Consider the following 12,126-nt stretch of genomic DNA (forward strand, 5'->3'; position numbering starts at 1 on the left):
CTCCTTTTTTTATTATTACTTTTAACCTTTAATATCTAACCTGTTTGAAAATTAAAGAAACAAGATAGATCATTTGTTCTTTATACATTGTGCAAATTGAGTTCTTTATCAGTTACTCTGTCGTGTCCACAGACATCAGTTTGTAAAGACTGAAAGAGCAGAATGTTGGGAAAGTCCTGCGGAAAGTTCCAGGCAGAATGGTTGGCCTGTACACAGTATGTCCAGCGACTGACGGTGGGGTTTGGGAACTAACCTGAGCAAAGCATCTCAATCTATCTGGGCAAACGGGTAACCGCAGCAGGTCAGTCTTTGTCAGTCTGTATAGGGCGAGAGCTAGAACAGTCTCACAGTCAGCCTGTACAGGGCGAGAGCTACAACAGTCTTACAGTCAGTCTGTACAGGGCGAGAGCTACAACAGTCTTACAGTCAGCCTGTACCGGGCGAGAGCTGGAACAGTCTTACAGTCAGCCTGTACAGGGCGAGAGCTACAACAGTCTTACAGTCAGTCTGTACAGGGCGAGAGCTACAACAGTCTTACAGTCAGCCTGTACCGGGCGAGAGCTGGAACAGTCTTACAGTCAGCCTGTACTGGGCGAGAGCTACAACAGTCTTACAGTCAGTCTGTACAGGGCGAGAGCTACAACAGTCTTACAGTCAGCCTGTACCGGGCGAGAGCTGGAACAGTCTTACAGTCAGCCTGTACTGGGCGAGAGCTACAACAGTCTTACAGTCAGTCTGTACAGGGCGAGAGCTACAACAGTCTTACAGTCAGCCTGTACTGGGCGAGAGCTACAACAGTCTTGCAGTCAGCCTGTACCAGGGGCGAGAGCTGGAACAGTCTTACAGTCAGTCCGTACAGGGCGAGAGCTACAACAGTCTTACAGTCAGCCTGTACCGGGCGAGAGCTGGAACTCAGCCTGTACAGGATGACTGTAAACAGCAAATACAAGAATCGTAGATAGACCCTCATCCCTCAAGCAGACCGTTGAATTGATCCTTTCACTATGTTAGCCCGTGACGATATCAATCAATAACTGATGGCAATGAAAGTGACGACAAGATATTGTTATAAAATACAATAACATTTCTTGCTATACAATATACAAACCAACAATTGATAACATTGGATTAAATAATTATGAAGTACTTAAATGTACAAAAAGGCCAAAGGTGGGCAGCCCGTCCTAAGCTGGTGTCCACGGCAATCAGTAATGGGAAGGACTCTGCCTCCCGTCTGCTCTCTCTGCTTCTCAGTCCACAGTCTTGTTGTGGGACATCAGGAGGTGATGCTCGGGCTTGTGCTCGTGCTCCAGCTCCAGCAGGGGGCTGCCGGGACTATGTGCTTTCTTTGGGTGGGGGAGGGGGAGGGGGCTGCGTGCCGGTGGCAGTTTTGATGGAGTTGAGGGTCTTGCTGAGCCAGGAATTTTTGGCGGCCTGGATCTCGTTGAGGAGAGCTCCCCGGTGGTGCTCAAGCTCCTGGGAAAAGCAGATAGAGACAATGATTCCAGCCCAAAATAGTCATCGCGACCCAGAGACAGATTAATATCAACCAGTGAACTACAAACACACTCAGAGCAGTACCAGGGGAGAGAGACAGAGAGTGTGGGAATAAGAGGGAGAGAGAGAGAGACAGAGAGTGTGGGAATAAGAGGGAGAGAGAGAGACAGAGAGTGTGGGAATAAGAGGGAGAGAGAGAGACAGAGAGTGTGGGAATAAGAGGGAGAGAGAGACAGAGAGTGTGGGAATAAGAGGGAGAGAGAGAGACAGAGAGTGTGGGAATAAGAGGGAGAGAGAGACAGAGAGTGGGAATAAGAGGGAGAGAGAGACAGAGAGTGGGAATAAGAGGGAGAGAGAGACAGAGAGTGGGAATAAGAGGGAGAGAGAGACAGAGAGTGTGGGAATAAGAGGGAGAGAGAGAGACAGAGAGTGTGGGAATAAGAGGGAGAGAGAGAGACAGAGAGTGTGGGAATAAGAGGGAGAGAGAGAGACAGAGAGTGTGGGAATAAGAGGGAGAGAGAGACAGAGAGTGGGAATAAGAGGGAGAGAGAGACAGAGAGTGGGAATAAGAGGGAGAGAGAGACAGAGAGTGGGAATAAGAGGGAGAGAGAGACAGAGAGTGTGGGAATAAGAGGGAGAGAGAGAGACAGAGAGTGTGGGAATAAGAGGGAGAGAGAGAGACAGAGAGTGTGGGAATAAGAGGGAGAGAGAGACAGAGAGTGTGGGAATAAGAGGGAGAGAGAGACAGAGAGTGTGGGAATAAGAGGGAGAGAGACAGAGAGTGGGAATAAGAGGGAGAGAGACAGAGAGTGGGAATAAGGGGGAGAGAGACAGAGAGTGGGAATAAGAGGGAGAGAGACAGAGAGTGTGGGAATAAGAGGGAGAGAGAGAGACAGAGAGTGTGGGAATAAGAGGGAGAGAGAGAGACAGAGAGTGTGGGAATAAGAGGGAGAGAGACAGAGAGTGTGGGAATAAGAGGGAGAGAGAGACAGAGAGTGGGAATAAGAGGGAGAGAGAGACAGAGAGTGGGAATAAGGGGGAGAGAGAGACAGAGAGTGGGAATAAGAGGGAGAGAGACAGAGAGTGTGGGAATAAGAGGGAGAGAGAGACAGAGAGTGGGAATAAGAGGGAGAGAGAGACAGAGAGTGGGAATAAGAGGGAGAGAGAGACAGAGAGTGGGAATAAGAGGGAGAGAGAGACAGAGAGTGTGGGAATAAGAGGGAGAGAGAGACAGAGAGTGGGAATAAGAGGGAGAGAGAGACAGAGAGTGGGAATAAGGGGGAGAGAGACAGAGAGTGGGAATAAGAGGGAGAGAGACAGAGAGTGTGGGAATAAGAGGGAGAGAGAGACAGAGAGTGGGAATAAGAGGGAGAGAGAGACAGAGAGTGGGAATAAGAGGGAGAGAGAGACAGAGAGTGGGAATAAGAGGGAGAGAGAGACAGAGAGTGTGGGAATAAGAGGGAGAGAGAGACAGAGAGCGGGAATAAGAGGGAGAGAGACCGAGTGTGGGAATAAGAGGGAGAGAGACAGAGAGTGTGTGGGAATAAGAGGGAGAGAGACAGAGTGTGTGTGGGAATAAGAGGGAGAGAGAGACCGAGTGTGGGAATAAGAGGGAGAGAGAGACAGAGAGTGGGAATAAGAGGGAGAGAGAGACAGAGAGTGGGAATAAGAGGGAGAGAGAGACAGAGAGTGTGTGGGAATAAGAGGGAGAGAGACAGAGAGTGTGTGGGAATAAGAGGGAGAGAGAGACAGAGAGTGTGTGGGAATAAGAGGGAGAGAGAGACAGAGAGTGTGTGGGAACAAGAGGGAGAGAGACAGAGTGTGTGGGAATAAGAGGGAGAGAGGCAGAGAGTGTGAGAATAAGAGGGAGAGAGAGACAGAGAGTGGGAATAAGAGGGAGAGAGACAGAGAGTGGGACGAAGGGAGAGAGAGACAGAGAGTGTGTGGGAATAAGAGGGAGAGAGAGACCGAGAGTGTGTGGGAATAAGAGGGAGAGAGATCGAGAGTGTGGGAATAAGAGGGAGAGAGAGACAGAGAGTGGGAGAAAAAGAGGGAGAGAGAGACAGAGAGTGGGAATAAGAGGGAGAGAGACAGAGAGTGTGGGAATAAGAGGGAGAGAGACCGAGTGTGGGAATAAGAGGGAGAGAGACCGAGTGTGGGAATAAGAGGGAGAGAGACCGAGTGTGGGAATAAGAGGGAGAGAGACCGAGTGTGGGAATAAGAGGGAGAGAGACCGAGTGTGGGAATAAGAGGGAGAGAGACCGAGTGTGGGAATAAGAGGGAGAGAGACCGAGTGTGGGAATAAGAGGGAGAGAGACCGAGTGTGGGAATAAGAGGGAGAGAGACCGAGTGTGGGAATAAGAGGGAGAGAGACCGAGTGTGGGAATAAGAGGGAGAGAGACCGAGTGTGGGAATAAGAGGGAGAGAGACCGAGTGTGGGAATAAGAGGGAGAGAGACCGAGTGTGGGAATAAGAGGGAGAGAGACCGAGTGTGGGAATAAGAGGGAGAGAGAGACAGAGAGTGGGAATAAGAGGGAGAGAGAGACAGAGAGTGGGAATAAGAGGGAGAGAGAGAGACAGAGAGTGTGGGAATAAGAGGGAGAGAGAGACAGAGAGTGGGAATAAGAGGGAGAGAGAGACAGAGAGTGGGAATAAGAGGGAGAGAGAGACAGAGAGTGGGAATAAGAGGGAGAGAGAGACAGAGAGTGTGGGAATAAGAGGGAGAGAGAGACAGAGAGTGGGAATAAGAGGGAGAGAGAGACAGAGAGTGGGAATAAGGGGGAGAGAGACAGAGAGTGGGAATAAGAGGGAGAGAGACAGAGAGTGTGGGAATAAGAGGGAGAGAGAGACAGAGAGTGGGAATAAGAGGGAGAGAGAGACAGAGAGTGGGAATAAGAGGGAGAGAGAGACAGAGAGTGTGGGAATAAGAGGGAGAGAGAGACAGAGAGCGGGAATAAGAGGGAGAGAGACCGAGTGTGGGAATAAGAGGGAGAGAGACAGAGAGTGTGTGGGAATAAGAGGGAGAGAGACAGAGTGTGTGTGGGAATAAGAGGGAGAGAGAGACCGAGTGTGTGTGGGAATAAGAGGGAGAGAGAGACCGAGTGTGGGAATAAGAGGGAGAGAGAGACAGAGAGTGGGAATAAGAGGGAGAGAGAGACAGAGAGTGGGAATAAGAGGGAGAGAGAGACAGAGAGTGTGTGGGAATAAGAGGGAGAGAGACAGAGAGTGTGTGGGAATAAGAGGGAGAGAGAGACAGAGAGTGTGTGGGAATAAGAGGGAGAGAGAGACAGAGAGTGTGTGGGAACAAGAGGGAGAGAGACAGTGTGTGTGGGAATAAGAGGGAGAGAGGCAGAGAGTGTGAGAATAAGAGGGAGAGAGAGACAGAGAGTGGGAATAAGAGGGAGAGAGACAGAGAGTGGGACGAAGGGAGAGAGAGACAGAGAGTGTGTGGGAATAAGAGGGAGAGAGAGACCGAGAGTGTGTGGGAATAAGAGGGAGAGAGACCGAGAGTGTGGGAATAAGAGGGAGAGAGAGACAGAGAGTGGGAGAAAAAGAGGGAGAGAGAGACAGAGAGTGGGAATAAGAGGGAGAGAGACAGAGAGTGTGGGAATAAGAGGGAGAGAGACCGAGTGTGGGAATAAGAGGGAGAGAGACCGAGTGTGGGAATAAGAGGGAGAGAGACCGAGTGTGGGAATAAGAGGGAGAGAGACCGAGTGTGGGAATAAGAGGGAGAGAGACCGAGTGTGGGAATAAGAGGGAGAGAGACCGAGTGTGGGAATAAGAGGGAGAGAGACCGAGAGTGGGAATAAGAGGGAGAGAGACCGAGTGTGGGAATAAGAGGGAGAGAGACCGAGTGTGGGAATAAGAGGGAAAGAGACAGAGAGTGGGAATAAGAGGGAGAGAGACCGAGTGTGGGAATAAGAGGGAAAGAGACAGAGAGTGGGAATAAGAGGGAGAGAGACCGAGTGTGGGAATAAGAGGGAGAGAGACAGAGAGTGTGGGAATAAGAGGGAGAGAGACCGAGTGTGGGAATAAGAGGGAGAGAGACCGAGTGTGGGAATAAGAGGGAGAGAGACCGAGTGTGGGAATAAGAGGGAGAGAGACCGAGTGTGGGAATAAGAGGGAGAGAGACAGAGAGTGGGAATAAGAGGGAGAGAGAGACAGAGAGTGGGAATAAGAAGGAGAGAGACAGAGAGTGGGAATAAGAAGGAGAGAGAGACAGAGAGTGGGAATAAGGAGAGAGAGACAGAGAGTGGGAATAAGAGGGAGAGAGAGACCGAGAGTGTGTGGGAATAAGAGGGAGAGAGACCGAGTGTGGGAATAAGAGGGAGAGAGACCGAGAGTGGGAATAAGAGGGAGAGAGAGACCGAGAGTGTGTGGGAATAAGAGGGAGAGAGACCGAGTGTGGGAATAAGAGGGAGAGAGACCGAGTGTGGGAATAAGAGGGAGAGATACAGGGAGTGGGAATAAGAGGGAGAGAGACCGAGAGTGGGAATAAGAGGGAGAGAGACAGAGAGTGGGAATAAGAGGGAGAGAGACCGAGAGTGTGGGAATAAGGGGGAAGAGAGAGACAGAGAGCGTGGGAATAAGAGGGAGAGACACCGAGTGTGGGAACAACACTCTGTCGCCGCCCTCTCGGGCCTGTACCTGTATTTTGCATTTGGCCTCCACTAGCTGCAGCTTGGTCTGTGCCAGCTCCAGCTCCATCTCCCTCAGCTGCTTCTTGAGGTGCTCCTTCTCCTCGTCCACGTCCTGGTGCGTGCGGTCCTGCCCGGGATCCAGGGGCTGCTGCTCACCATCCTTCCTGAAGAGCTCGCAGCAGCGGTCACATGACATCACTTTCCCCTGGGGACCGAGGAGAGAACCCACTCACTCAGTCTGTCCTGAGGGCTCTCAGTCACACCCATCAAAACAAAGACATGGCAACACTTCCACTCTCTCAGGGGAACAGATAAGTTCCAGAACAAGGGAGCTTAGCCGTAAAATTAGAGCTAGGCCGTTCAGGGGTGATGTCAGGAAGCATTTCTTCACACAAAGGGGAGTGGAAATCTGGGACTCTCTCCCCCAAAAAGCTGGTGAGGCTGGGGAACAACTGAATATTTTAAACTGAGATTGATAGATTTTTGTTAGGTAAGGGTTACAGAATCAAGGCAGGTAGATGGAGTTAAAATACAGATCAGCCATGATCTAATAGAATGATGGAACAGACTCGAGGGGCTGAATGGCCTCCTCCTGTTCCTATGCTCTGATTTTGACCTGGAACGTGCTGCCTGAAAGGGCGGTGGAAGCAGATTCAATAATAACTTTCAAAAAGGGGAATTAGGTAAACACTTGAAGAAAAATTTTCAGGGCTATGGGGAAAAGAGCAGGAGAGTGGGGTAATTGGATAGCTCTTACAAAGAGCTGGCACAGGGAACGATGGGACAAATGGCCTCCTCCCGTGCTGTACGATTCTGCTCCATTCTCGGTGAGAGGTCTGAGTTTTTTTTTTGGGAGAGTATTGGCTTTGTGTTTGATGTTGTACATGCGCTCATAATCACACCAACTATTGCACAGGTTCTGTTATTAAAGAGACTGGAGAAGCTGGGATTGTCCGCAGAGCCAAGAAAGTTAAGGGAAGATTTAATTGAGGTTTTCAAAATCATGAAGAGCTTTGATGGAGTAAATAGAGAGGAACGGTTTCCACTGGCAGGAAGGCCGGTAACCAGAGGACACAGATTTAAGGTAACTGGTAAAAGAACCAGAGGAGAGGTGAGAATTTTCTGAACATAAGAACTGGAGGAGGCCATTCAGCCCCTCGAGCATGCTTCCCCATCCAATTAGATCATGGCTGATCTGTATCTTAACTCCATTTACCCGTCTTTGCTCCATATCCCTCGATACCCTTACCCAACACAAATCTATCCATCTCAGTACTGATAGATCCTATTGACCACCCCATAATCCACAGCCTTTTGGGGGAGAGAGTTCCAGATTTCCACTCCCCTTTGTGTGAAGAAATGCTTCCTGACATCACCCCTGAACTGTCCAGCTCTAATTTTAAGGTTATGCCCCCTTGTTCTGGATTCTCCCACCAGAGGAAATAGTTTCTCTCTATCTACCCTATCAAATCCTTCAATCATTTTAACACCTCAATTAGATCATCCCTCAACCTTCTATACTCAAGGGAATACAAGCCCAGTCAATGCAACCTGTCCTCATAATTTAACCCTTTTAGCCCCAGTATCATTCTGGTGAATCTGCGCTGCGCCCCCTCCAAGGCCGATATATCCTTCCTGAGGTGCGGTGCCCAGAACTGAACACAGTGCTCCATGTGGTTGATTCTTAATTGCCCTCTGAAATGGCCTAGCAAGCCACTCAGTTGTACAATCTCACTAAAAAAAGTCATAATAAGAATAAAACCGGACGGACCACCCGGCATCGGACCACCAGGCACCGGACACGACAAAAGCAAACCAAGCCCAGTCGACCCTGCAAAGTCCTCCTCACTAACATCTGGGGACTTGTGCCAAAATTGGGAGAGCTGTCCCACAGACGAGTCAAGCAACAGCCTGACATAGCCATACTCACAGAATCATACCTTTCAGGCAATGTCCCAGGCTCTTCCATCACCATCCCTGGCTATGTCCTGTCCCACCGGCAGGACAGACCGACCAGAGGTGGTGGTACAGTGATATACAGTCAGGAGGGAGTGGCCCTGGGAGTCCTCAACATTGACTATGAACCCCATGAAATCTCATGGCATCAGGTCAAACATGGGCAAGGAAACCTCCTGCTGATTACCACCTACCGCCCTCCCTCAGCTGATGAATCAGTCCTCCTCCATGTTGAGCACCACTTGGAGGAAGCACGGAGGGTAGCAAGAGCACAGAATGTACTCTGGGTGGGGGACTTCAATGTCCATCACCAAGAGTGGCTCGGTAGCACCACTACTGACCGAGCTGGCCGAGTCCTGAAAGACGTAGCTGCCAGACTAGGCCTGCGGCAGGTGGTGAGCGAACCAACACGAGGGTAAAACCTACTTGACCTCGTCCTCACCAATCTACCTGTGGCAGATGCATCCGTCCATGACAGTATTGGTAGGAGTGACCACTGCAGTCCTCGTGGAGACGAAGTCCCGTCTTCACACTGAAGACACCATTCAACGTGTTGTGTGGCACTAACACCGTGCTAAATGGGATAGATTCAGAACAGATCCAGCAGCTCAAAACTGGGCATCCATGAGGCGCTGTGGGCCATCAGCAGCAGCAGAATTGTATTCCAGCACAATCTGTAACCTCATGGCCCGGCATATTCCTCACTCTACCATTACCAACAAGCCAGGGGATCAACCCTGGTTCAATGAGGAGTGTAGAAGAGCATGCCAGGACCAGCACCAGGCGTACCTAAAAATGAGGTGCCAACCTGGTGAAGCTACAACTCAGGACTACATGCATGCTAAACAGCGGAAGCAACATGCTATAGACAGAGCTAAGCGATTCCACAACCAACGGATCAGATCAAAGCTCTGCAGTCCTGCCACATCCAGCCGTGAATGGTGGTGGACAATTAAACAACTAACGGGAGGAGGAGGCTCCGTAAACATCCCCATCCTCAATGATGGCGGAGTCCAGCAGGTGAGTGCAAAAGACAAGGCTGAAGCGTTTGCAACTATCTTCAGCCAGAAATGCCGAGTGGATGATCCATCTCGGCCTCCTCCCGATATCCCCACCATCACAGAAGCCAGTCTTCGGCCAATTCGATTCATTCCACGTGATATCAAGAAACGGCTGAGTGCACTGGATACAGCAAAGGCTATGGGCCCCGACAACATCCCGGCTGTAGTACTGAAGACTTGTGCTCCAGAACTAGATGCGCCTCCAGCCAAGCTGTTCCAGTATAGCTACAACACTGGCATCTACCCAACAATGTGGAAAATTGCCCAGGTATGTCCTGTCCACAAAAGCAGGACAAATCCAATCCGGCCGATTACCGCCCCATCAGTCTACTCTCAATCATCAGCAAAGTGATGGAAGGCGTCATCGACAGTGCTATCAAGCGGCACTTACTCACCAACAACCTGCTCACCGATGCTCAGTTTGGGTTCCGCCAGGACCACTCGGCTCCAGACCTCATTACAGCCTTGGTACAAACATGGACAAAAGAGCTGAATTCCAGAGGTGAGTTGAGAGTGACTGCCCTTGACATCAAGGCAGCATTTGACCGAGTGTGGCACCAAGGAGCCCTAGTAAAATTGAAGTCAATGGGAATCAGGGGGATAACTCTCCAGTGGCTGGAGTCGTATCCAGCACAAAAGAAGATGGTAGTGGTTGTTGGAGGCCAGTCATCTCAGCCCCAGGGCATTGCTGCAGGAGTTCCTCAGGGCAGTGTCCTAGGCCCAACCATCTTCAGCTGCTTCATCAATGACCTTCCCACCATCATAAGGTCAGAAATGGGGGTGTTTGCTGATGATTGCACAGTGTTCAGTTCCGTTCGCAACCCCTCAGATAACGAAGCAGTCCGTGCCCGCATGCAGCAAGACCTGCACAACATCCAGGCTTGGGCTGATAAGTGGCAAGTAACATTCGTGCCAGACAAGTGCCAGACAATGACCATCTCCAACAAGAGAGAGTCTAACCACCTCCCCATGACATTCAATGGCATTACCATCGCCGAATCCCCCACCATCAACATCCTGGGGGTCACCATTGACCAGAAACTTAACTGGACCAGCCATATAAATACAAGACCAGGTCAGAGGCTGGGTATTCTGTGGCGAGTGACTCACCTCCTGACTCCCCAAAGCCTTTCCACCATCTACAAGGCACAAATCAGGAGTGTGATGGAATACTCTCCACTTGCCTGGAGGAGTACAGCTCCAACAACACGCAAGAAGCTCGACACCATCCAGGACAAAGCAGCCCGCTTGATTGGCACCCCATCCACCACCCTAAACATTCACTCCCTTCACCACCGGCGCACTGTGGCTGCAGTGTGTACCATCCACAGGATGCACTGCAGCAACTCGCCAAGGTTTCTTCGACAGCACCTCCCAAACCTACGACCTCTGCCACCTAGAAGGACAAGGGCAGCAGGCACATGGGAACAACACCACCTGCACGTTCCCCTCCAAGTCACACACCATCCCGACTTGGAAATATATCGGCCGTTCCTTCATCGTCGCTGGGTCAAAATCCTGGAACTCCCTTCCTAACAGCACTGTGGGAGAACCTTCACCACACGGACTGCAGCGGTTCAAGAAGGCGGCTCACCACCACCTTCTCAAGGGCAATTAGGGATGGGCAATAAATGCCGGCCTCGCCAGCAACAGCCGCATCCCATGAACGAATGAAAAAAAATCTCCAGACGGGGTCTAACCAGAGTTCTGTCTAACTCTAACATAACTTCACCTCTTTGTATTCCAGCCCTCGAGCTGAACGCCAATATTCCATGCGGCTTCTTGGGTTGTTTGGGAAGCCCCAAACCTCCTGCTGCTGGAACCAGCCTTCTATGGGGTGTGGTTCGGATACTAGCAGGGGAGCTGTGTCGTTCACCTGGTGAGGGCGCATTCCCAAACTTGTCAAGCAATGACTGTCCTGCTTGGAGTGAAGGTCACTGGGGTCTCTTTGGCGTTGAGGTGGCTCCAACATAACGCAGTTTTGGATGGAAGACGCGACACAAGACAACCCTGGGCTGCCGGCTCGTTAACCCGATGGCCCTCCCGCAAACTGTCTCACCAGCCCAGCAGCCTCAGACCGGGGGGCCTGGCCCCCAGCCTCAGACCGGGGCCTTGTTACCCACCACACTCGATGTACAATGGACATTGTTACAGTGAGGAGACTATGTTGAGACGTGCACAGGAACGAGAGTCCGGCCCACTCTTACCTTCACCATCTCCAGCTCCTCCTTACTCGCGGCCTGCTGCTTCTCCAGCCGTGTGCTCAACTGGGAACAAATCTGATCAGAAGAGGGAGAGTTACCGTGGTGCTGATATTGAACATGGTCGAAGAACAGGACATGAGGAGGGGCGTGGGGAGTGAGGAGGGGCGTGGGGAGTGAGGAGGGGCGTGGGGAGTGAGGAGGGGCGTGGGGAGTGAGGAGGGGCGTGGGGAGTGAGGAGGGGCGTGGGGAGTGAGGAGGGGCGTGGGGAGTGAGGAGGGGCGTGGGGAGTGAGGAGGGGCGTGGGGAGTGAGGAGGGGCGTGGGGAGTGAGGAGGGGCGTGGGGAGTGAGGAGGGGCGTGGGGAGTGAGGAGGGGCGTGGGGAGTGAGGAGGGGCGTGGGGAGTGAGGAGGGGCGTGGGGAGTGAGGAGGGGCGTGGGGAGTGAGGAGGGGCGTGGGGAGTGAGGAGGGGCGTGGGGAGTGAGGAGGGGCGTGGGGAGTGAGGAGGGGCGTGGGGAGTGAGGAGGGGCGTGGGGAGTGAGGAGGGGCGTGGGGAGTGAGGAGGGGCGTGGGGAGTGAGGAGGGGCGTGGGGAGTGAGGAGGGGCGTGGGGAGTGAGGAGGGGCGTGGGGAGTGAGGAGGGGCGTGGGGAGTGAGGAGGGGCGTGGGGAGTGAGGAGGGGCGTGGGGAGTGAGGAGGGGCGTGGGGAGTGAGGAGGGGCGTGGGGAGTGAGGAGGGGCGTGGGGAGTGAGGAGGGGCGTGGGGAGTGAGG

The 12,126-nt window shown here is 52.1% G+C and overlaps 1 protein-coding gene across 4 annotated transcripts in view; it reads right to left on the bottom strand.

Annotated features, from left to right (window-relative positions):
* Positions 1-290: 290 nt before the first annotated feature.
* rabgap1l (RAB GTPase activating protein 1-like) overlaps positions 291-12,126 on the bottom strand; it is a 550,110-nt gene continuing 538,274 nt past the window's right edge. For all 4 annotated transcript variants that reach the window (XM_067990829.1, XM_067990833.1, XM_067990830.1 and 1 more), the window contains 3 exons: positions 11,362-11,433; positions 6,145-6,342; positions 291-1,476 (listed from right to left, as the gene is read on the bottom strand). In XM_067990829.1, the coding sequence (XP_067846930.1) occupies positions 1,336-1,476; positions 6,145-6,342; positions 11,362-11,433 (411 nt within the window). In that variant the 3' untranslated portion in view covers positions 291-1,335. The remainder of the gene's footprint in view (positions 1,477-6,144; positions 6,343-11,361; positions 11,434-12,126) is intronic.

The sequence above is a fragment of the Heptranchias perlo genome, chromosome 9, assembly GCF_035084215.1.
Source record: "Heptranchias perlo isolate sHepPer1 chromosome 9, sHepPer1.hap1, whole genome shotgun sequence".
Classification (NCBI taxonomy): domain Eukaryota; kingdom Metazoa; phylum Chordata; class Chondrichthyes; order Hexanchiformes; family Hexanchidae; genus Heptranchias; species Heptranchias perlo.